This window comes from Ruditapes philippinarum, unplaced genomic scaffold (genome assembly GCF_026571515.1).
Source record: "Ruditapes philippinarum isolate M1 unplaced genomic scaffold, ASM2657151v2 ctg1914_1_1_1_1, whole genome shotgun sequence".
NCBI lineage: Eukaryota > Metazoa > Mollusca > Bivalvia > Venerida > Veneridae > Ruditapes > Ruditapes philippinarum.
In genome coordinates this window covers 321,924-348,892 of record NW_026853824.1, presented here as the reverse complement: position 1 = coordinate 348,892, position 26,969 = coordinate 321,924, and the positions used below count along the sequence as shown (strand labels likewise).

The 26,969-nt window shown below is 32.7% G+C and overlaps 1 protein-coding gene across 3 annotated transcripts in view; it reads left to right on the top strand.

The window, feature by feature from the left end:
• Positions 1-23,286, top strand: part of LOC132738079 (putative sodium-coupled neutral amino acid transporter 11) — a 57,119-nt gene extending 33,833 nt beyond the window's left edge. For all 3 annotated transcript variants that reach the window (XM_060725507.1, XM_060725508.1, XM_060725506.1), the window contains 12 exons: positions 1,588-1,732; positions 6,106-6,180; positions 8,212-8,270; positions 10,804-10,879; positions 12,895-12,963; positions 15,055-15,161; positions 17,557-17,636; positions 18,088-18,158; positions 19,335-19,496; positions 20,820-20,932; positions 21,557-21,694; positions 22,494-23,286. In XM_060725507.1, the coding sequence (XP_060581490.1) occupies positions 1,588-1,732; positions 6,106-6,180; positions 8,212-8,270; positions 10,804-10,879; positions 12,895-12,963; positions 15,055-15,161; positions 17,557-17,636; positions 18,088-18,158; positions 19,335-19,496; positions 20,820-20,932; positions 21,557-21,694; positions 22,494-22,766 (1,368 nt within the window). In that variant the 3' untranslated portion in view covers positions 22,767-23,286. The remainder of the gene's footprint in view (positions 1-1,587; positions 1,733-6,105; positions 6,181-8,211; positions 8,271-10,803; positions 10,880-12,894; positions 12,964-15,054; positions 15,162-17,556; positions 17,637-18,087; positions 18,159-19,334; positions 19,497-20,819; positions 20,933-21,556; positions 21,695-22,493) is intronic.
• The last annotated feature ends 3,683 nt before the right edge of the window (positions 23,287-26,969 follow it).

Below are 26,969 nucleotides of genomic sequence, written 5' to 3'. Positions count from 1 at the left end.
GTTTTCTTCAGGCCTTTATCATATAACTTCACCGTGGCCGAGGGCTTTGCACGCTCACTTAGGAAGTGAGAGGTCTGGAGCTCGAATCCCAGCTAAGGCAACTCATTTTTTAAAAAAATTGTTTTAGTCAAATAAACATTGAATTGAATATCAGTGTTACAATTAGTCTTATAGCCAATTTACTACAGTTAAAACACTGGAAACAGCAGTGGTGGCTGCGACTATACAAAAAACAAATTGGTTTATAATCTCACAACCCTCACCTTTCTGACATTCTGAGACCCAAACAAATTCAGCGCCTTCTGTACTTTGATTAAACTTAGTCTAGTGTTTTAACTATTACTTGGAAAGGGAATTCAGTCAACCTTTGCTGCTAGTATAGAGCCAGACCTAAGCCTGCACACCTGTAGTGTGACTCAAGGCTCTATACTGTTGCTAGATCAATTTTTGTGTTTTATTTTCGCAATACATTTAAAATGGTGTTTTCTAAAATTGAAACAAGAGCGATCAGTGATCATATGTGTCGCCTCATGATGGCCAATTTCATGTTGGGACAAGTTTTGTGGCAGACGGACAGACAGATGGACAGTGCACAACTAGACTTGGTACTGATCATTCCTGTAAAGTTTGGATAAATTGCACCAGTAGTTTATGAGAAATAGTCTGGACAAGCTTTTGTGTATCTGGCAACACACAGAAAAAAACACCTTTTTATCAAAGGGCCATAACTCGGCCACAAATCATTCAACCAAAAAACCCGTGCAATATGCGCAAGGACTTGAGCTACAGATCAATCCTGTAAAGTTTCATTGAAATTGCATTAGTGGTATAAGAGAAGTAGTCTGTACAAACTTTAAAAATAAAAATTATTAAAGGGCCATAAATCTGACAAAAATCATTTAACCGGAAAATGCTGACAATATGCACAACTAGACTTGGTACTGATCATTCCTGTAAAGTTTGGATGAAATTGCACCAGTAGTTTATAAGGAGTAGTCCGGACAAGTTTTGTGACGGACGGACAGACGGACAGACAGACAACGGAGAAGTGATCCCTATATGTCGCCACTACTCCGTAGAGGCGACACAAAAAGGGCACATGCATCACACAAATTCAGCAGGTAAATGGTTTATGACAATCAGAATAATTATTGAGCCAAGTTCTCGCTACATATATTTATAATTGGTTGTCTTTTGGGAATAAATAAATAATTAAAAGAAAACCCATCTTGTACTGATATAAAAGAATGACAAATCTTGTGATTTTAAGCTTCCCTATTTAGCAGTGGTGGGGAATGACATATAGATTAGGTTGTCTCTCAAAGGAGTAGATCTTGTTATGCTCTTTAGTAGATGACAATAAAAAAAAATGATGTGGCCTTGAGTTCTTTTTATCTAAATTTCTTTTTCAGAATGTAATTGATTTTTGCAAGAGGTGACATAATTAATCTGCCTTCATACAGTATTTTACTGTGACATTTAAAGATTTTTTTATTTCTAGACTGGAAGTGGTTTTTACATATTTTTTTTCAGACAAAATCTTTAAGTTAACATTTATTAAACAAATTTCTTCACTTTTTTTTTCAGACTGGTTCAGATTTTTCGGACACATCAAGTATGAGTGAGTCGAAGCATTTGTTTGAGGATGAGCGCCAGTCTGATAAGGAACAAACCAATGTTCCTATGACAAGTTTCAACTTCATCAACTCCATCATTGGCTCTGGTATTATTGGTAAGACCATTTTAACAAACTAACAATAAAGCTGCATGCCTACAGATGAGCACACAAATTAATTATTTTTATATACCAATGCATGTTATTTTTTGTCTCCATTATAATAATACATGTATATGAATGAATTTACTATATTTTATGACATAAAGTGCAACCTCTACCAAGGGGCCCTCTGTAGAACTATTACCTTTTTATAATAACAGTTTCATTTCTTCAAAAGTAACATTTCACATTGAATATAACCTCGCTAAAGTATCATCTTTCAGCAACAAACTTATCTTTGTCTCCCAAAAGGCAATCCTCTGTAGTGATTGTACTGTACATTTTGCTCTGATACCATTCTTCTTGTATATTTTGACATCTTAAATGTACACTATGATTAAATGTACACTATGAGGATAGCAAGACCTTTTGCACTTACCACACTAATTATCCTATAATGTGCTTGTCCATCTTTGAATTTTAGGAAAATTTCAAAATGTATGTTTTAACTGAATAGTGAAGAATGCAGATCATGATCAGATGTAACACTGATGTGTCAACTGATCTTGGTCTGTGAGCAGCTACAAGACAAATTACACTATTTGTTTACTTGTCAATGCTTTTAGTACTTTAAACATTTTCAGTTAACATAGGTCTGGAGGCTTGCTGCTTTAACAAGCTTAATAAATGAATTCTGCAATTTCTGCCTACTGCAAAGTCATTATTACTTTTGTAACGTGAGTCTTGAATTCAAGGAATTCATAGATATAGATCAATCCAGGATTTTAAGATACAAAATTTTATTTTGTCTTCTGTTAAATATTTTGTATTTGCATTTTTTACACAAATAGGCAATCCATAAATTAAAGAATTCACCCACGAAAATGCTTTTATGACAAAACCCAATGAAATTAAATGGATCACAATATTTCACTTAATGCTAAATTTGCTTCCAGGGGTTACTCCTTTGGCAGAATATGAATTTTAACATTTTATACTTTTATGAACTAATTCTACAGTCAATCACTATACTGAAATGCTGTAAAACCTACAAGTATATCAGAAATGTATTAAATCATAACACAATGTCCATTCAGCAATTTACAAGAGGCATAAAGGTATTTATGGATGGCACTGGCAACAGCAAGACAGAATTCTGGGTGGCCATTGTAAAAATTACTCCCCTTATACAGTGTTTACTTCAGTGACTAAATTACATGTACATGTAGTAAATTTCCTGGCTCTATTGAATACCAAAAACTGCAAAGGTTTGTGAAGAGACATGTGAAAGAGCCATATTTCACAATTCACAAACAGTCTGCAGTCAACTTATGTTTGTTTGCTTTCATTGTTTCTATTTGCTGTGAAGTGCTGTGTGGCAGACATAAAAAGTCCCCAATCATTTATTGTTTGTTTGTTTTTGTTTCTAAGGTACGGTATATTGATTTGAATAAATTGCAAAACATTTGACTGGAGATTACAGAGTATGTATTATGTTGGGCAAGTCATTTTCTCAAATATATATAAGAAATACTGCTCTCAATTTTTTTGTTAAAATAAATGGTAGGAAAAACTGTTCTGTTTAAATTTTAAATAAATGGAACAAAGTATCTGATGTTAGGAGAAAACTCCTCAGAAGTTATTGGTTTAAGTAAATGGGGCAAAGTCTACTGTAAGAAAATATGCTCTGAATTTATTTCAGATTCTAATGTTAGAAAAAACTGCTCTAAATTTATTTTGTTTGAATAAATGGGGCAATGCTCATGTTAGAAAAACTGCTGAAATCATTGGGGCATAATCTGAAGTAAATAAATACAACAAGAAAAAACTGTAATATTTCACTCTATCTTTAACATAATCTAAATGTTACATCATTATGCACATAATTATGGCAGAATAATTTGTAACATATGTCTCCTTTCAAAAAAGGACTGTTCCTAGAATAGCAATAGACATAAATAATGTATGATACTGATTTTAAAACATGTTAACAGTTAAGTGTGGTGAAATTTACTCAACAGCTTAAAAATGTGCATCTTTATTCTTTGTTTCCATGGAAACAAGCTAATTGAAATTTATATCATGATTTAAACACCTCATTCTTTGTTTAAAATTATTGATTTAATTCATGGTGACATTATTATCATTATTTCATCTTTTCCATGGCGCCAGTTGCAAATTCAGCATTTAAAGTATGTGAAATAGAACTTGCAGGCCAATAAGTCTCAGTTGTACAGGTTACCATCTTAAAATCATTTATCCATTTACTACTGTGGGTACGAATCTGACAAAAAATTTGGTTATTTTGAATAACGTCTTAGAAGGTAACAGTATAAAGTCCAATGTGACTTCATAGAAAGTGCAAGGAAGCATTCACTGATGATATAAGCAGGAAAAGGGTTAAAGTTTTATCATGTCTTGTTTTTTTAAAGGCACCTTTCTAGCTGCTGTATTTGAACTGTCTGTGATTAAAAAGAACTGATTTCAAAATGAAAATTTGAAAATAGTTTACCAATACAGAATAGTCATGGTTAAACTGCATGGATGTACAGTCTGGTCTGGCACAACACTGGTGCCAAACACTGTCCATTTATTTTTGCCACAATTACAAATGTGTAATTTTTAAACTGTAAACTAAATACTAATGTTGATCCGTCTGCAGTGGTGCATAAACTAGGCACTTGTTGTATATTGGGTGAGTGGTGGAGAGGGCCCTTCACTTTTTGTCTAGCATTTACAAAGCTCACTTAAGTTAAATGTCAAAATTAAAACAGCCTGATCAGACAACAATGATGTGCAGACTTGCCTGCCTCATATCAACATTGATAGGGCACATTTCCATCATTTTATTGCCATGTCTGGTTGTTCATAACTTGTTGCTATAGAAACGAAACAACATTGACAAAACAGAAATTTCTTGATGATAAAATCTACTGGTAGAAATTTGTGCAAAAGAGAATCAGACAAATTTAATCAGTCAAAAAGCTTAACTCAGCAAATATTCTTGACAATTTTCCTTTACTTCATTATCTAAAGCACATTGTTATGTTAGACTGAATATAGCCAATATTGCTCTGATACTGTCTAAAGAATAGACAAGAATTAGCTGTAATGAAGCAAATGAACTGAACAATTTTATTTTGTCATTGTCATAATGAACATTAACGGAACAATTTAATGCCAATCTTTTTTTATGACATTTATATATCACTGGTCCTGCTAGATGTACATCTACAGTACCACCTCTACATAATGTCACTCTGTAGACCAATTACCTCTTTTCAAAGTGAACTCATGCTCATTTTTTCATTGTCAAGTTCACCTGATTTGATAACATATTTCAAAAGATTGACAGTTGTAATGGGGATTGACCAACAGTTGATTTTGAAAATGTTTAGAATTAAAGATAAATCTGCCTTAAATATATAGACAGACTGTCCCACTCTTTTTATAAATCGAACGTAACAGGTAATTTTAGACTGATATTGATAGAAATTTTCATGGGCTATGTGAGTTATCTTTCATGGGAAGTAAGTTATAATTATAATTGAAAGGAATTATGGAAAAATGTTAACTTATTTTGACTCCACCTGTCACTCACTATATACCCAAGGACGAGCATAATGCCACTTTAATAACAGTTTTAAAATATTCTCAAAGTAACACTTCACAATATATTAAATCACCATAGAGCAACACTTCTCAGCAACAAAATTTGTTTCACCTGAAGGAAGTTGCTTGGCAGAGATTGTAATGGAAATAGCCCTACACTGTGGCAATTACCATGGAAATGAAGCAACTGAGGTTTAACATTTTGTAAGGGCCTTTTGCATTGTCAACAGCAGTTTTGGGAAAAGGCTCTTGGCATAAATTGGGAAAATTTATTTGACATTTTGGTAATGTTGAGAAAATTTAACAAGTTGAAAATTTGTCTTATGTTTCACACTTTAGTTTTTTTAACATGTGTGGTAATACAACGTGTCACTTCTTTCAAAAAAAACAAAATTATAAAAAAAAGTTCAGTTTTTCTCAAAAGTTGAAACAAGTCAAAGTTTTTTTTTGTTTTTTTTGGTTGCTGTTGGGATTTTTTTTTGAAATTGGGGAAAAAAGGGTGCTATTTTGGCTCCTGTTGATAGGATGAAAAATGCCCTGTTTTTATAACAAATTAAAACAAACTTTAAGTTGGACTTTGTGTATATTTGTCTCTATTCTTACATTGGGTCAACAATTTTTTTTTTTAAAGAAAATTATAACAAAAACAAAAAAATATTCTAATATTGAGCAAATAAAAAATGTTTTATTGAATGGAGAATTATAACCAAAAAGAAAAGAAAACTTAAGTGATACAGATATATTTGTGTTATCTGTCATGAACTTGATATTTTCAGGTATCCCATTTGCAATGAAGCAAGCTGGTTTTGGTCTCGGTATTATACTGCTTATTTTGGTTGCTATGGTAACTGGTAAGTAAAAATCATTTTGTTCAGGTGTAATTTTGATTAGCTATATATAGTTCACTGAATTGTAAATAGAGAATACATGGTTGATGTCGGGATGGAGAAGGTTTATCCGGTGAGCGAGAAAGTGTATCTTGGCGAGCTTTAGAGAGCCAAGATTCACTTTCGCAGCGAACCGGATAAACCTTCTCCATCCCGACATCAACCATGTATTTGATTTATCCTGCTTTTAATCATGTTTTTAGAATAATTAAATGGTTTTATTCTTACTTTTCCCCGATAAAATAGCATCTCTATGTAGTTTTGTTTTGCTGCTAAACAGTTGACGTCATCATATGACGTAATGACTGGATATCGGCAAGGCTTTATCCAGCTGATGATATTGACAGTAGCAGGATAAAAGAATAAAACCTAGTGGTATAAGATATAGCATTAGATACAAAAATCAGGATCAGTGTCATTTGAAAGACAAAAAATCTAATGATATATCTAGGGGCAACAAGAAAGTTATTGTTATTTGTTTTAGCTTTTTTTTTTCAACTAAAAAAATACAAATATTTTGTGCTTTATGGCTAAGATTCTGGATTATAATATTTAAAGGTTTTCTTATGGCAGAAATGTTTGTTTTCTTGGTTATTTGTAAACAGCTATATAAGGTTGTTTTTTTTTTTAAACATAAACAAAAGATGGTCTGCTAGTCACATTGGTAGAGTCAAGTGTTTCCATCAGACAAAGGGTTAACCATTTGCCCATGCACACATGTTCCTTTTTTTAGAAATGAAACAGAATATCATGTACACAAAAGACAAACAGCTCAAATAAAAGAAGTTGTTTTAAAGCTCTTAATATGTTGTGTGAATCAAGACGACAATAAATTAAGAAATTACAGGATATATCATCGTCCCTGAGAGATCCTCGAGAAACGTATAATTTTATATGTCTTTATATGTCGTCGTTTTACCTCCCTGTACTTTATTTATTACAAGCTGAAATTATATGATGAAAGATCCGAATTTCTGTGGAACTCGCATGGGAAATTTGTATTGATTTAGATGTAGAACTGTGTGCCCTTTGGATGCAGTTTAGCACAATATTCCTCTTTATGGCTGACAGTTATTTTTTTCTAACAGATTGAATGTTTAATTTAGTTTTTTTCTTCGCATCAAAAAAAAGAAGCAGCACATAAGATGCGTTTACTTTAAAATGTCTGTTCAATTTAAGATGAGTGAATATTTGAACTTTTTATTGATGTTAGTGATCTTTTCCTAACTTGATGTTGATATTTTCTAGTTTCACTTCAAGCCTTTTGCTTTAATTGACGACATTTCATAAAAGTCAGACGACAGCGATAATTTGATATAACAGTATTTGTCCTACTTTTTTGTCCCATGAAAATTCCTCAATTTTTAAAAATTCTGCCAGTCTTTTCGCATGACTTGTCCTTATTAAAGTTTATTAAACCATGAAATCATTATTTAAATGTTTTAAAATTCATGTTTGTCTTTTCTAAAGAATTAAAGATTTATTCGTTTCTGAGGGATAATGTACCAGGTACCTTTAAACTTCACATTTACCTGGCTAAACACTACATATGCCTACAAAAATGTCAAACACTAAGTTAGTTAGAAGCTAATTAGAAATATTTAATGTCCTAAACAGCTAAATTTGCCCATACATGGCTTATTCATTTTTTTTTCTCTAATTAGTGTCTTACTTTAACATAGTTATATATTCATTTTTCTTCAGATTATCAAGTTTAAATGAATAAATAATACTTCCCCAGATAATTATTTCATTTTATATAATGATTATTCTCTCTTTCATAATTTTTTAATTTATATTAAATATAACAATGATTATTCCCAGCCCCTTAAATTTAAATTTCAGTTATAAATGTATAAAGGGTTATTCCCTCTTTATAGATTATTTTGTTTCATATAAATTACTGCTCATATAAATTATTGCTACATTTTTTACTTGGATTATTCCATTTCATGTAAATAGTTATTACAATTTTGTTTTGTATTTATTTTTCAGATTATTCCATTATTCTACTTATAGAAGCAGGCAAACTGTCCAATACAAATACATACCAGGTAAACTACATCACTACATATTGATGTTATATAGTTTCCTAGTAATATTAATGGACAAAATCTGTACCTATTTCTGGAGTTGTGAGAGTCTTTTTTTTTGATGGGGGCATAAAGACTTGCCCTTGTCAGTCAGTCATGCTGTCCTGTTGTCATGCAGTCCTTTTGTCATGCACTCTTGTGGTTACGCTGTTCTGTTGTCATGCTGTCCTATTGTCTTGCTTCCTGTTGACTTACTTTCCTGTTGTCATACTTTCTTGTTGTCATGCTGTCCTGTTGTCATGCTGTCCTGTTGTCATGCCATCTGGTTGTCATGCTGTCCTGTTGTCATGCCATCTGGTTGTCATGCTGTCCTGTTGTCATGCTGTCCTGTTGTCATGCTGTCCTGTTGTTATGCCATCTGGTTGTCATGCTGTCCTGTTGTCATGCTGTCCTGTTGTCATGCCATCTGGTTGTCATGCTGTCCTGTTGTCATGCCATCTAGTTGTCATGCTGTCCTGGTGTCATGCTGTCATGTTGTCATGCAGTCATGTTGTCATGCTGCCCTATTGTCATGCTATCCTGTTGTCATGCAGTCATGTTGTCATGCTGTTCTGTTGTCATGCTATCGTGTTGACCAGTTGTCATGCTGTCTGGTTGACATGCTGTCCACTTGTCATGCTGTCTGGTTGCCATGCTGTCAGATTGACATGCTGTCCAGTTGACATGCTGTCCAGTTGACATGCTGTCCAGTTGCCATGATGTCCAGTTGAAATGCTGTCCGGTTGTCATGCCATCTGGTTGTCATGTTGTTCTGTTGTCATGCTATCATGTTGACCATGCTGTCTGATTGTCATGCCATCTGATTGTCATGCCATCTGGTTGTCATGCAGTCCGGTTGTCATGATGTCCGGTTGAAAAGCTGTCCGGTTGTCATGCTGTCTGGTTGTCATGCCATCTGGTTGTCATGCTATTGTGTTGACAATGCTGTCCTGTTGAAATGCTGTCCGGTTGTCATGCAATCTGGTTGTCATGATGTCTGGTTGTAATGCTGTCCGGTTGTCATGCCATCTGGTTGTCATGCTGTTCTGTTGACATGCTGTCCTGTTGTCATGCCATCTGGTTGTAATGCTGTCCGGTTGTCATGCTGTCTGGTTGCCATGCTGTCAGATTGACATGCTGTCCAGTTGACATGCTGTCCAGTTGACATGCTGTCCAGTTGCCATGATGTCCAGTTGAAATGCTGTCCGGTTGTCATGCCATCTGGTTGTCATGTTGTTCTGTTGTCATGCTATCATGTTGACCATGCTGTCTGATTGTCATGCCATCTGATTGTCATGCCATCTGGTTGTCATGCAGTCCGGTTGTCATGATGTCCGGTTGAAAAGCTGTCCGGTTGTCATGCTGTCTGGTTGTCATGCCATCTGGTTGTCATGCTATTGTGTTGACAATGCTGTCCTGTTGAAATGCTGTCCGGTTGTCATGCAATCTGGTTGTCATGATGTCTGGTTGTAATGCTGTCCGGTTGTCATGCCATCTGTTTGTCATGCCATCTGGTTGACATGCTGTCCAGTTGCAATGCTGTCCTGTTGTCATGCTGTCTGTTGTCATGCTGTCGGGTTGTCATACCATCTGGTTGTCATGCCATCTGGTTGACATGCTGTCAGGTTGTCCATGCTATCTGGTTGTCATGCTGTCCAGTTGTCATGCTGTCCGGTTGTCATGCCATCTAGTTGTCATGCTGTTCTGTTGACATGCTGTCCAGTTGTCATGCCATCTGGTTGTAATGCTGTCCGGTTGTCATGCAATCTGGTTGTCATGCTGTTCTATTGTCATGCTATGGTGTTGACCAGTTGTCATGCTGTCTGGTTGTCATGCTGACCTGTTGTCATGCTGTCCGGTTGTCATGCTGTCAGATTGTCATTATGTCTGGTTGTCATGCTGTCCGGTTGTCATGCTGTCTGGTTGTCATGTTGTCATGCTGTCTGGTTGTCATGCTGTCCTGTTGTCATGCTGTCTGGTTGTCATGCTGTCTGGTTGTCATGCTGTCCAGTTGTCATGATGTCTGGTTGCCATGCTGTCAGATTGACATGCTGTCTGGTTGTCATGCTGTCTGGTTGGCATGCTGTTCTGTTGTAATGCTGCCCATTCTTAGACCATTTAAACAGTTGAATGTAGTGATACTTTTCTCTTTCCATATTTCTAATTACTATTTTAATATGTTAATTGTATTATATAATTAGGATATAGTATTCGGATGTCACTGTTCAGAACTGTTCACTATTTAGGGGAGAAGATATAAAGGAAATTTTCCAAACAACTCTGCACATTGCTCAAGGGTGACAGATAATTATTAGGAATCAAAATTTCAACTAAACATGTATGAATAATAAGGAAAGTATTAATAGTTATAAATTATTGGAACATATTTTAATATAACTGATTTTACAAGATGATCATTGTTGTATTTATGATATTTTATGTCTACTAAATATTGTTGTCTTTTTCTGATATTTTCATGTTTACTAAATATTGGTGTTTTTTTTCATAACAACAGGACATGATGCTAGTGGCATGTGGAAGACCAGGATTTTATCTTCTCACTTTTCTACAGTTTGTTTACCCATTTATTGGTATGTTATACTGGTACAATTGTTAATTTTACAAATCCTTAAGCTGCTAAAGTTGTGTGATGGATTTGTCCAGTTTTGTGTTTAGAACATTGCATTCAAAGTTAAAGGGATTTTAATATGAAAATATAAATAAAGCTGCAAACAGTGTTGAGCTTGGTCAGACTGCACAGATGTGTTAGTTGGCCTGCCACTATACTGGTGGCAAAGGTTATCACTATGGGTTTCATCAGGTTTAGGCTAAACTTGCCACTCTCATGGTCATGGCAAAAGCTGGGCTAACACCAATATGATCCCTGGGTGATGAAATATAATTGTTATGTAATATGCAAGAAAAGGATTTTAACACTGGTTGTTGTCAAATGGATTTGGTATGAGGAATCATGGTTGTGGCCTGAGCAGGGCTTGAACCAATGAGAACCAGACACATTCTTAACCATTTCCCTGCATTTACAAAAATTTAGGATGGATTACTCATTTTTTTGTTTGAGATTGATTAAACTTATAAAAATGTAGTTTTGGCCATTATGTGAAATATGTTTAATTAGATTTCACACTTTTTTGTTATACTTAAATTTGAAAAAGAAAACTGGGGATGTAATGTATAATGGGAGTGCCCCTTATGAGGTAACTGTCACTTTGTATCATAGTTTGGGGACATTTCTGTTGAAAATGTGACAGAGTTAAATCGTATACATATACATGCACAGTGCGTTAACTGGAGTGCAGGTATTAGTTACCCGCACTCCAGAGCATGCCAATAGGAATGCAGTATTTCAAATGAAAAGTGTTTTTTTAGTAATATCGGAAAAATGACGGTTTTAGAAAAGAGGCATCTGCGTTAAAAAAAATGAAATATTCTATTATATTTGAGTTCTACAAACCTCTTCAAGGGTTATTTTATCAAGAAACCAAGTGCCTATGTTATTAACCACTTTATTCATTGTGACAAAATAACCCAATGCTAAGCATGCCACTGATTCATAAAAATGCTGGAAATGGTAATGTTAAAGAATAGATTACAGGTGCTAGATTTATCATTAGACCAATGTTGATGTATTAAAAGAGATATTTATAGCAACATTGCCATGGTGATGTTAAGTTAATTTGTTTGCATTGCATAATAAATGATGCATTCACTATCAACACTTGTCTTTGATGTCAGCAGTATGTCATAGTTAAAAGCCTATCTGTAACATGACATAAAGCATCAATACAATTTTATTTGACCATGATTACCTTATGACTACTATCCTGTTATTTTATATATATATACTACTGGTTTAGTTTAAAGTAGCACCATCATGATATAGTCTTGTGGAGAATTACTGGCTTTACTGGTGAAGGAAGACATCTGACTGGTGCCTCACGGAATTGCATTATCCCAATTATTAAGCTTTGAAAACTATCAGCTTCTATATTCTGCTTAACTTATTTTTGGGTAACACAATATTAAAGTTGCCATTTTTTTAATTCCATTTTTCTTCACAAAAGTTCTGTTTCAAATGCAAACCTGTACATGTATTAACTGATGTCAAGATTAGAATAGTGCCTCAGGGGGTTAAGGTCAATGTCACTGATGCTAATAATAGAAATGACTTCTTTTCTTTGAAGAGTCTTCATTTCTTGTCATATCCTTGTTATTTGCTACCTTACTTTGTCCTTGACCCTCAGAATGGGGTAAGGGGTTGATATTGTCAAGGTCATCAAGGCTATAAATAGATTTTTGTATCTCTTTCAGCATACTCCCAAGTTGCATTGCTTTTAAAGCAGTATGCCTCCACCTTGAAAAGCGGACTGTTTATTTTCCAGGCAAAAATGTCAAAATATGCGCATTTTAAAACAGAATTTTGATTTCTTTCAACTTTTTCATGTATTTACAAGAGAGATTTTGAAATATTAGTACAACAGAAGATTTTTTATGATATTCTGGCATGATGCTATCTTCAGCATTCATCCATACCATATTCTTGTCTACTGGTATTTTTTTAAACTTTTATATTTTGTTCACATTACAGCAATGGTGAGTTACAATGTAATTATAGGGGACACTATTACCAAGATTATAGTTCGTATTGGAGGTGCAAGTAAGTATTATATTATATTTTTACAGTTACATTTTAAAAGGTTACTAAGAGAGAAGTATTGTTACAGTATTGGATCTTAGCTGACTGTTCTTACTGCTTTTTGAAGATAAAAATTAACTTTTTTTTTTTTTCATTTTAACTATCAAATTTTAATTTGGAATTAATAATTTGAAATGAATATACATACATGTATAATGGACATTGTATATATACCGTTAAATAACAATTCCTGTTTTTATTATGTGATCAAGACAAAATAAACAAGTTATTTTTTCTTGTGTTCTTCTTTTAACTTCAGATAGTAATGGTAAATTTTGCCTTTTCAAGGTATGGGTGAAAAATAGAAAATCATAAAAGCATAAAATTAAAGTAACAGCCCTTCTGCCATTCAAAACTACCTTATGGATGTTTTCATGTTCATTAAAATTATTTTAAGATATTTTTGTTATTTCCCATGTAACATTTGTAAATAATTTCCCTATTAAGTTTAGTTTATATTTTTATATTTTATTTTATAGTTGTCCTATATTCCCCAATCATAAAAGACAAAAATTATTTGATATTATGCAGTTACTTCCCCTTTTTATTTTTTTCCTTATAATCAGTTATTTCCTTTTTAATCATTCTGCATATTTTTGTAAAGGAAACAAAAGGCAAAAGTACCAGATATTTCAAGGTATACACATAAATCAAATAAATTAACAATTAAAGACAATAAGTACAGTGGAATAAATTACTAGAACATGCTCTGATTTAAAATTAAAAACAAGGGTGCTATGTACTTCATACTAAATCTCGGAACATTAATTTTCACTGGACAAGTTTATTAATGGATTTTTATTTAACTCAAAGAAAGAAATTCATCCGCAATATGAAATTTGTTTTTTTTTTAAATAAGTTGACAGCTTATAATTATATTTAGGTATAAATGGTTGTTTTTCAGCACTTTATACCTAGCATGTTAGGTTATAAAAAGCTTATAACAATTTATATATTGGGTCATATAACTTGTCAAAATATCATTTTAACTATTGATGATATTATGTATTTATGTATTTCAGGTATAGCTGATACTGTATTGGGTAGTCGTGAATTTATCATATTTTAACTATTGATGATATTATATATATATATATTTCAGGTATAGCAGATACTGTATTGGGTAGTCGTGAATTTATCATATTTTAACTATTGATGATATTATATATATATTTATTTAATTTTACCCATGAAATATGGTGCTATATCAGTCAAATATAATTCATATTTTTTAAAAATAAATATGAAATATAAATATGAAAGTGGGCGGAGTCAAAACTCATATTTATTTTAAGGTACTTCTTTCGCCGTTTTGTTTGAAAAATTTGATAAATACAAAAAGCTTTTTCTTGAATTTTGTTTTGAAAACTATCTAGCATGATAGAAAATGGTCTAACTAAGAAAATTAATCCGAACACCAATATCTTTAATTCAGTAATTAACGCTGTACAGACGTTTAAAGAGTTGTTTACATGACGTCACAATGTAGCGCCAAACAGCGCGTGCTTACGTATGAATTACTGCGCGCTGTACAATTGCAGTTGGTAGCAAGCAAGGGGATTCGTTACCATTTTCTTTGATAATGAAATTAAATAAAAAGGTTATTTTTTCGTTTTTCGTGAAATATGGTATATATTTTCACTCAACATGATAAAATGCCACATATTTTCACTCGCCGTACCGGCTCTTGAAAATATGTGGCATTTTATCATGTTTCGTGAAAATATATACCATATTTCACGCAAACGAAAAAATATCCTCTTAGTATTTCAGGTATAGCTGATAATGTAATGGGTAGTCGTGAATTTATCATATTTTAACTATTGATGATATTATATATTTATGTATTTCAGGTATAGCTGATACTGTAATGGGTAGTCGTGAATTTATCATATTTTAACTATTGATGATATTATATATATATGTATTTCAGGTATAGCTGATAATGTATTGGGTAGTCGAGAATTTATCATATATTATATATATATATATTTCAGGTATAGCAGATACTGTATTGGGTAGTCGAGAATTTATCATATATATATATTTCAGGTATAGCAGATACTATATTGGGTAGTCGAGAATTTATCATCTTTCTGGTAACATTACTAGTTACACTTCCGTTGTCCTTGTACAGAAACATTACCAAACTTAGCAAGGTAGATATATTTATTCACGTCACGACAAAACCAACGTAATGCGTTTGCGACCAGCATGGATCCAGACCAGCCTGCCCATTCGCGCAGTCTGATCAGGATCCATGCTGTTTGCTTTCAAACCCTATTACAAGTAGAGAAACTTATGGCAAACAGCATGGCTAGAATGCGCAGGCTGGTCTGGATCCATGCTGGTCGCAAACGCATAACATTGGTTTTGTTGTGATGCGGCTCATATGTTTATTTACCCCCTGATGTATCTTTTGGATGGGGATCGGTGCCAAAAAAGTGCTCACTTTTTTTAGCAACATTTCTCAAGCGAAAACATGTGTTTTGGGCCCAAATAGGACATTTTTTCACTATTTGAGGCCTAAAAGAGGGGGGGGGGGTTCCGAGAGTGCGTTGTTTTGCGTATATATGAGGTTAAGGGTTAATGCTTAAGTGGTTGCTGACTTTGCTCTTCATTTGTGTTCAGATCCTGCCAGGTCTATGGATACTTTCATGTGAGCAAGCTATTGAGCTTAAACTTAAAGAAGGTTAAAATTGTTCTACTCACATGCCTGCTTGTTCTGAATTAATCAACTTTAAGAATTAAGATACCAAAAAATATTATAAAATCTTATGGAGAATTTATTCTTATTGCTAAATCAATCAAGCTGCACTAAGCCCAAGAAGAACATGCATTGCACTGCACTTGATGATACCCGAGTTGATGTAAAGTTATAACAATAAATAAACACCGTAAATATACAGGTTTAAAGAAATAACTTACATCAGTTTTGCAGTGAATTTAAGAATTATGTTACCAACATCTGGCTACAAGTAATGGATATTTCTTGCTTGTTAAGAAGCAGAAAATAGAAATTACATGTACATGAACCATAATAGAAATTACATGAATCATTGTTATGACATGGACTGGATATTGATAATCAGTCTTAGGTATTATTCAGGCACCTACATACTACCAGAGGAGGGGGAGGAGCAGGGTATATAGATTTGCCCTTGTCCATCCCGCTGGTACATTGTTCTGTTGTGTGTCTGTAGAGTAACTACTCTGTTTAATGTGCGAGCATACCAAGCATACCAGCCATGTCCCTATGGGCACATTTCTAGTTTCATAAGTAAATTTGATAATGACATTATGAATCTTATCAATATCCATGTTTTAAGCAAGTTTAAATACCAACCAGCAATCCGGGGGGGGGGGGGGGGGGGTTAAAAATATCTCTATAAAGCTAATGGTTCAAGAAAAATGAATTGTTCATCATTTTTAGCTTCACATTGCAGAGACATTAATGGAGGAAATGTCATTACCCTGTTGCAGGTTTTGGTTAACCCTTTTGTTATTGTCCATTTCTCATAAATTTAATGTTATTCACTTCAGACTTAGAACTATACCTTACACCATTTCAAAAGAGCAGATAGTCTTAAAATCAATTTTTGCATAGTTGTGCATTGTGCATTTTAACCTTAGGGAAACATGAAACATTTCTCAAAAAAAAAAAAAAATGAAAGTCATTTTACACAGTTGTTTCCCTTTTTGACTTATATAAAAAAATAAGAAATACTTGTTCACTATCTAAATGGGGGCAGGAAACTCTGTGGTTGTGATATTTTTCTCCCCATAATGACACAAAATGTTTGTGAAATTTTCTGTTAAAGTACTACCATAGATTATTAAATGCTGTCTATCTGTCATGACAAGGGCAGGTAAGTCTGCCAAGCACATTTGCAGAATTATGCCTCTTTTTTCTACCTTTAATTATACTGTCCAGCACTAAATAATGTAGAACGACAGATATTTATTCAATATAAGCCACAGAGTGTCATTATATCATGTAACAGTTGACTGTTGTGGTTCACATTTCATAAAACACAAGTTAAAACTGTTTTTATACCAGCTGTTGTAACCTACATTGTATTATTCATTATCAAATGTGTTTATCCCATTACTAGGACAAAATACCAGAAAAATCTAGAAGCATGCAGTGTTGAAAGGTTATAAAGAAATTCTATAAGCTCAAACTCGGGTCTCAGATATTTGACTGGTCAGAAATTGCTGATCGATGAAAAGATTTGAGACAGAACTCGGACAGAAGTATTATAACCTTGAGGCCTGGACAGACCAGAGTTTTTTTTTATTTTAGACTTGTATAATTATTATATTTACAAACAGTTTATCACTTTATTTTGTATGATATTATCATACCATGATTGATAATAAAATCATTATATTGTTACATGAAAATAACATTATGGTCAAGTTGAACTAAATTGACAACATATTTCGAAAGATTGACTGTTATAATGGTGATTGAACAACAGTTGATATTGGAAAATGCAATACTAAATGTATTGTAAGAAAACAACATAACAATATTTGTTTATATTTCAGTGGGCGTTTGTGTCCCTTGTTCTGGTTGGTGTTATACTGTTGTTTATCTGTATACGTCTAGGAACATTTGCTCTTAAAATGTAAGTAATGCTCATAAAATAATTACCATGTTATGAAAACCTATTTGAATTTGAACATACCATAGCAAGCAGGCAACAAAATCACAAAATGCATTGCATTTAAATATCAGCAGAATTTAAAATACAAAATTCAATGCATCTTGATTAAAACCTCTTAATTATAAACTTAAATACAAAACATACAAAAATACCGAAAAAATGCTCACTTTTTTTAGCAACATTTCTCAAACGAAAACATGTGTTTGGGGCTCAAATAGGACATTTTTTCACTATTTCAGGCCTAGAAAAGGGGGAGGGGGGGGGGGGTCGAAAGTGCGTTGTTTCGCATATATATGAGGTAAAGGGTTAAAATAAGAAATGAACTAAGTTGCTAATATAAGGAGAGTCATGTGTTGCTTAGGAGAATAAATAGATATATGTGTATGATGATAGAAACATTTTATATTTGTAGTCCTGCTACAGAGGATGCCTGGTCTTTTGCTAATGTCAATATTACACAGGCTATTGGAATCATGGCATTTGGTAAGTCATATTTTATACTGACCCCGTATATATATAATTTGTGTTTAGATTTTCCTGGGTTATGCTATTTGGGTGGTTGGATTGGTAGTTTACCCTCAGTATCATGGCAGTAAGCCACTTTGAATTCACCAGAGCACTGTTCAGCCACTGCATTGTTCCTTGGCATGCTGTCTAGCTGTTTACCAGTACTTGCTGCCTTCATTTTGGCAAGGAACTTATATACCTCTGTACATGCCAGAGCAGAGGTACAGTGCCAATGACCGTAGAAAAGATATTCATGATCAATCACAACAACTGTGTGGACCTGCACCATCTGGTAGTCAAACCCTAGTCACCCAATTCACAGTCCAACACTACCTATTGAGCTGACCTGTTAATTATTATGCTATTTTAAGGTTAAAGGATATTCTTATATATCATCTATTTGTGCCATCCTTTTGTTTCCATGCTAATAGTTTGTTAGTAGAGGTCTTAAAATTTTCCTTCATTGTGCTATTTTGATTGATGAACAGTTGATAAATTATTTACATGACCGTAGTCAGTGAAAACAGTTTGATATATGATCCATTTGTGCCATCTCTTTCTTGTTATACAGGATAGGGTTTTCCTGTAAATTTTATGAAGTTTGAAGTTGTATGCAAATATAACTAGTACATTAAAGAGATTAAAGAACAATATTCATAGTACATTCTTTATTACACCAGGGACATAATATATAATAAGACAAGCATCTGCCGACTTGATAAGCCATCTTATATTTGCGTCTCATTGACAGTGAATTGATTGATTATCGTATATAGTTACCGTTCTTATAAGAAATTACATTGAGAAATATTTGTAATATCCATGAACAGACCACAAAAACACAAAGGACTTTAAAAATCTTACGACAGTTGGCTTGTACAGTTCTTATTACATACAAAATATATCAGTGTACAAGGACCAACAAGATAAAATGTTATTAGAGGAAAAGATAATGCAGTGCTTGATCTCCATTTGCTCGTCTTGTTATATTTTGTCACTGATTTCACTTTAAGTTTCAAATAATTAAAAGTATATAATTATTAACTTGAGGAATATATGCATGCTGATCATTTATCTAAGTTTCTATGACTTGCCTCAAATGTATAACTACCATATTCCACCAAATGGTAACCAGGGTTTTATATTTTTCAGCCTACATGTGCCATCATAATACATTTCTTATTCACGCTTCACTTGAGAACCCTACAACAGAACGCTGGAACTTTGTTACACATGTTAGTGTCATGTTTTGTATGGTGTTTATGCTGGTGTTTGGACTTATAGGATATGCTTCCTTCACTGGATGGACACAAGGTATATATATATGTTTATATGCTTCCATCTCTTTAACTAGAAGGGCTCAAGGTTAATTATTTTTTTATATGCTTCCTTCACTGGATTGACTCAAGGTTATATATATATGTTTATATGCTTCCTTCACTGGATGGACTCAAGGTATATATATGTTTATATTCTTCCTTCACTGGATGGACTCAAGGTATATAAATATGTTTATATGCTTCCATCTCTTTGACTAGATGGGCTCAAGGTAAATGATTTATTTATATGCTTCTTATACTATATCGACTCTAGTTAGATATGTCTTTATATGCTTCCATCTACTTAACTACATGTAGATGGACTAAATGTAAATTATTTTTATATGCTTACTTCACTGGATTGACTCAAGGGTATATATATATGTTCATATGCTGCCATCTATTTGACAAGATAGGATCAAATTAAATTATTTGTTTATATGCTTCCTTTACTAGGTTAACTTTAGGTAGATATGTGTATGTGTTTATATGCTTCCATATATTTGTCATGACTATAATTATAGAGTCAAGGTAAATTATTTGATTATATGCTTCCTTGAGATAGAAGTTATAGCCACAAAGTAAATCTTTGGCCATGCTTTCTTTTTGGGATCAGCAATACACTGTTTAACTGTCCTAGAACAGTCAACTATTTCTCTAATACCTTGCAAGAGTTAAACAATACATTCAGAATGTTTATTAAATTGGATCAAATTAGCAATTTATAGATTTGTTGATCTTTTTTAATTTGTCTTTTACCAACACAAACAAACTTTTGTTTATCTAAGATCCTTGTTTCTGTTATTTCTAGTCTTGTACCTTTACTTTATGTTTGAGGATTATAATTATCTGTACATGTAATACATTATGTCATTATACTTGATCTATATATGGATTAATAAAATATCATATATATATTAGTATTCATCCGTGCTTTTCTACAGAAATTAGAAACTTCAAGGAGCACTATAGTGTTCAGAGAATGTTACTAATTTCTGTAAAACAGTTATGGATGAATACTAACATACTTAGATTTCAAGCTTTATTTGGCTTCATTAATACTCACTTTATTACATCACTACCTGTCTGTATTAAAGAACAATGTTCTATGATGCACTATGAAAAATAGGAGCGACTATGAACGGAATTTGATATAGTATTGACTATTGAAAATTAACACACAAAATTTAGGAATATTAGGAATATTTAGGAATTAGGAAATACGGCGTTTTCATTGGAACGTAAATAAAGTTGGACACTATATTTATGAGAGCATCATTTGTTGTGTATACATGTTTTTCTATTTCATCTATTTCAGGAGATTTGTTAGAGAATTATTGTCAGAGTGATGACTTTATGAATGTGGCGAGGTTTGGTTTTGCATTTACCATCATGTTAACATATCCAATAGAATGTTTTGTTACAAGAGAGGTATGTATCTTATATAATTATCTCCTTAATAAATAATTATATTATTTCTAGTTGATTACTGTTTAATATAAGTACTGTTTTAATATCTTTCAAATATAAATTAGTTTGTAAAGGAAACATGCAAATGTGTAAAAAATATTGGGGGTCTGTGCGTGAATTGAATGCATGTAATCCAGGGAAGGAACACAAATGAAAGAATTTTGATCAATAACCCAATGAACAGGTTCCCTGTCTGGATGACCCCAACACATTTTGAGAATTATTATTATTATGATAATTGAGCCGCGTCATGACAAAACCAACATAATGGGATTGCAACCAGCATGGATCCAGACCAGCCTGCGCATCCGTGCAGTCTGATCAGGATCCATGCCGTTCGCTTATGTGTACAACTCTATAACAAGTAGAGAAACTGATAGCGAACAGTATGGATCCTGATCAGGCTGGTCTGGATCCATGCTGGTCGCAATCCCATTATGTTGGTTTTGTCATGATGCGGCTCAATTATGGTTATTGCTTCCAGTTATAAATAGCCTTCACAGGAACACAGTGATAGCTTATATCCTTTTATGTCTAATACTTCTTTAAGAAAAAAAGTCAAAGTTCAGTGTTTTATTTTTATAGGTTGTTGAGAATGCTATATTCTCCACCAATGAACAACCACCATTGTGGAGACATATAGTTGTTACCGTGGTTATAAATGGGCTGGTGTGTGCTCTCTCAATGTCAACAGACTGTCTAGGTATTGTGCTCGAGTTAAATGTAAGTGTTTCTTTAAACCTATATATATTGTCATTATATGAAGAAAAGATTTTTATTTTAGCCTTATGAAATTTAAGTTGTTTTTTTAAAAACTATTTTGGTTTTCTTGGACTTTTGTTTATGTATTTTGTTATTTTCTACTTATACAAGTGCATGTATATATGTAATTTTGGGTTATTGACTTGAGTCCTGGGTACAGCACATTTTTATGTGATGATGTGATTGATGACTATGTTTTTTTTCCAGACACTGTATAATTATTTAAATCTAGAATACATGTATTTAAATAATCTATATTTATGTATATATTTGCAATAACTTATGGAACAACGGGGTAATGATGGTATGAAATACAAATATTCTTCTTTGCTAACTGAGTGGAATATTGTTAAATGACAGTTGAAGTTCTTATTATTCAAAGAGCTGAAGGCACCATGCATTAGCAAAATTTATTAATTTTGATACAAACACAGTCAATATTGCATACATGTGAACTCTCCCACTTTTAAGCTGGAGACTCCCACTTTCTGCGGCCAGATTTTCAAAGATTTTTCTTAAAATAAGGGTTATTTTCACAAATTAAAGATCTCTCCCTTTTTTTTGATGTCAGAACTTTCTTCTTTGTTTATTGCAAATTCTAAAATCTCCCTCTTTTATGAAGAAAAATCTCTGACTTGATCATCAAAAAAAGTTCACATGTATGATATTGTCCAGTTGTAAGAATATCAAAGTCTTGTTATGTACAAGAAAATAATTATTTATAGTTTTATAATAGTTTACACGTTATTTTTATTTTCAGGGAGTGATGGCAGCAGCCCCTCTAGCATTTATCATCCCACCATTATGTGTAATGAAACTACGCCAGGAACCAATCCTATCTAAAAATAACATCATTCCTATATTTATAACAACATTCGGTACCTTGGTCGCAGTTATTGGATTTATTATGGCTGTTTTTAATTTCTCAGAAGGGAACCAGTGTAGTCATGGCAAAGATATAGAATATTGTATAAATAAAAATATTTTCACAAATTCTTCCAGTAGTGCTACCTTGACAACTGCTCCAGTTTAAAATTTTGAATAAGATTTGAATATATCCAAAAATATATATACATGTATGTAAGTAAAAAATATTTTAAAATATTATTACCGGTAATTCCAAAGAGATCATTTTATTTTTGTTTTGAACTTTCCCATATTTATTTTGTGGACTGTGTTTTATTGGTGAAATGTCTATTTTCAAACTCTTAAAGACGGTATTTTTTACAAAAGAATCATGGTTGATTTATGTGAAAACATAATTACTGAACAGTTCACCATTTTGTAGTTTTTTATGTATGATTTTGAGACAGGTTGACATTAAATGTTTATAATTTATATAAATATTTTTTAAAAGATTATATAATATACATGATGTAGATCTGTTTGTTGTCTTATAAACAAAAATTCTATGGTTCTGGTCATATAGCAAACTACCATACCTGTTATAAGTATATATATAACCAATATATAATAATAAATATTTTAGATAATATAAATTTGCAGCAGTGCTGTATAGAGATAGATCTAATATTATAATATATTATGATATAATTAAAACATTATTGACCAATTAAAACTGACGTTTTACATAAGCAGTATTATATGAATTGATACATTTGTAAATTTTAAGTGTGGCATTTTAAATTTTACAGATACATTTTTTATTGTGCTTTTTTGAATTTTAGAAATTTATAGATCCATTATCTGATGATCAGATTCTGATCTTTTATTTGAAATAATAATAGATTTAACCAGAAACATTGATATGTGCTCTTTTGGTTCCAAATAAGGTGTGGTGAAATTCTTATCGTAATCCACTAATCTGATAATAAGAATAAGACAGGTTAGGGATCTGTACATTGGTTTGAATTTAGAAAAAAATGGATGATAATTTCATGAAAAGTCAGGTCAAGCTATTAAAGCACTATAGGGTTGTCTCCCATTTCTACATGGAGATTGGAGGTCCTCCCTATCTAATGTCAAATAATACCTTTATGTATACTTTGTGTAATAGTTGTTGTTGTTAATTTCTAAATGTTTATTTCTAATTTGTTTTTCTTGAGACTAGATTTTTTACATATTTAAATTGTTGTGACTTGTTTTATACATAATTTTTGTTTAAACGAATCCTTTATAGATTTGTGGATCCAGAACTACTTAGATTCTTGGACAACCCATACACAAGGGATTGAGCAGGCTCTCAATGAAATAAGTAATTATTGAAATAATAAATAATATTTATATAATATGCTATCAGTTCATTTAACACGGGTAGTTGGACTTATGAGTATACTGAACATGTTTCTTTTTCTAATCCGAACAGTTTACCTATATTTAAATCATATGTAAAATAAAGGTCATTTAACATTCCTATACATCGTAACATGTATAATCTAAAAGTACAAGATGTTAACTTGAATTGCTAGTATTTCGGTACTATAGATTGACATTGTTGATCAAAAATGTTATGTCATAACCTTTGACCAATCATGTGCAAGGAAATTAATGTACTTAATGAATTGGGGAGTAAATTATACCAGCTTTGTTTTGTCATAGAAAAATACATTGACTGGTTTACTATCAAGTTTATGTAAGAAATATTGTATATCGTTTGACTAATAACAGCTGCTGTGGAAATAACTTCATTAGTGGACAAAGGGAGTAAATTACACCAGCAGTGTTATATCATAGAATAAATTTTAAATGTAGATTAGCCAAATTTTTTTCCTTGCTTAAATATTTTCTGGACAAAAATATAATCTATATAATATAATCTATTTTTTGTCAAGTATTAGTACGGAGTTATATGTACTTAAAGTTTACATTATTACCTTTTAAAACTTTATACATGTATAAATTTTCAATGAAATTCAAGTTGATTTTTTTAATACATATATTTTTTTTATTTCTTTTTTTTCAAGGTACATGTGTTTTGTTTTTCTATAGTTCAGGAGCTCCACTAAGGTCTTTTTTTTTTTTTTTTTTTTTAATGCGTTTATTTAAGGTCGCCGGGGCGACAGTACACTCAAGTCGGGCCATCCTAAAGCGTCCCGCCGAGATTTTTCATCGATTTTTCCAGCTTTATTGGTGGAGGAAGACCCCAGGTGCCCCTACAAGCATTATCTCAAGCACGAGCGGGCACCTGGGTAGAACCGCCGACCTTCCGTAAGCCAGCTGGATGGCTTCCTCACACGAAAGATTTCGACCCGAGTGAGGATCGAACCTATAACGGTGAGGGACCTGTGATCTCAAGTCAGCGACCTGACCACGGAGGCCCCCTGGACTGAGGTCCAAGAGCCTAAAAACAATTTTAAATCAACCGGGGTACTTAAAACGGTAATTAAAGATGATTAAGTTTGTTATAACACTTAATATCCTGTCGAGAGTGATGACAGTCTTGTTTACAGTCATCCTTTGTTTTTTTTTAAAAATAAATTCGAGAAAATTAACATAGATATTAAAATCAAAAAGTCAAGATCACGACATTTATTTTCTCAGCAAGATGAGCAGAAGTTGTAGATGTTAAAAAGTTTAATGTGACAGCAAATAGCTGTTAAATCATGTAGTTAATATAACCCTGAGATTTAAAATCTCATTTCTATCTAGTCATGTTTAGTATTTAAGTGTTTTACTAAGATATATTTTTTCTCTTTATCTCTGCTGTTCAAATATTGTTTTCTTGTTAGAGAATATTGTTATATGTTTGTGATCTACTTGTTAAAATCTGGTATTTCAAAATAAAATCCCATCCATTCTACTGACTGGTTGTTTCTTTATGAGAAAATTTAGGGTTTGTTTTTACCTGTCAACTAATGATCGCATATATCAGAGTTTATTATTATCTAGTTTCTATGAGAAAAGGAGTTTTTTCATTTGTTTCCTTTTTGAAGAAAAAGGTTTGTTTACCTCTCAACCAATGAACACTTGTATCATGTTATAATAATATGATGACAGAAACATTTAAAGTGGAAAAAAAGTGGAGTGTCACCGATGTAACTTTTGGTTATCTGCCCTTGTATCAGAATTATTTACTTGAGATCATTTCCAGGGCAGATTACTTATATGTATGTCTATAAAATCTAGTTTTTACCTCTCGATTATGTTTTTCTTTTTATTGTTGATCACAATACATCATAACATGCAGTTCCATATATATTATTTCTGTTGCAAATTTTCATTTTGAATAAGGAGACTAAATATTCTTTAAAAATAGGCAAATTTTTTAAGAAAAAAAGGCACATGTTTACAGAAGGGGATTAAAGTCAATCTGCCCTTTATTCGTTCTTGAATTTTTGTACATTAATCAACCAAAAGTAAACTACATGAAAATCAGAATAAAATAAGGTATTGTTTACCTTCATTTAGCAAAAAAGTCCAATTCAGGGGCAGGTCACTCAAAAACTATAACAGCGACCCCAATTCTTCGGCTTTAAATGTTTCTGCTATCATATTCTAATAACATGCCAAGTTTAAAGAAATTCTATAGAATAGTTTTAATTTTGCCTGCAAGTCTATATGAAAACTAAAGAAAACATCTTTAACATTTTACTGCTCTAAGGTGTTTAAAAAATTATGGACTGTACTAATCTGTTTTCTGCAAAGTGTAGACAAATTTTTCTGACATCTTCAAAATAAGACAGGTCTATATCTTGATGCTTACTTTGATCAATTTGCCACGGAAACAAGGATTTTCTGTGTGGCAACCATTCTGGCAGTTTATATCTTTAGCTCACGCATACTGAGCAGAACGGTTTATACAGAATTTAGGAAGCTATAAGCTTATAGGCACACTATGGAGAGCAACACATTTAAGCCGCGTCATGACAAAACCAACATAGTGCATTTGCGACCAGCGGATGTGCAGGCTGGTCTGGATCCATGCTGGTCGCAAACGCATTATGTTGGTTTTGTCATGATACGGCTCAGTTAAAAGTGCTAGATGAGATACACTAATAAGAAACTATTTTGTTTGGTTTAGAGCAACATCAACATAATTATGCTGACTTCAGATATAATGATAATATTTCAGTTCACCAAGTTGCCACTTCCTGCATTTTTTCAGGGCATGAGTCTACACCAGAGTAGAACCACCAACATTCTGTATGCCAACTGGACAGGTAAACTAAAAAATTCTAAGTCCCTGGTGATAGATTCAAATCCACAGCCAAGTTACTTGAAACCAGCAACCTTAAAAATCTCAGATACATCTTCTTTAGAAATAAAGACAAACAAA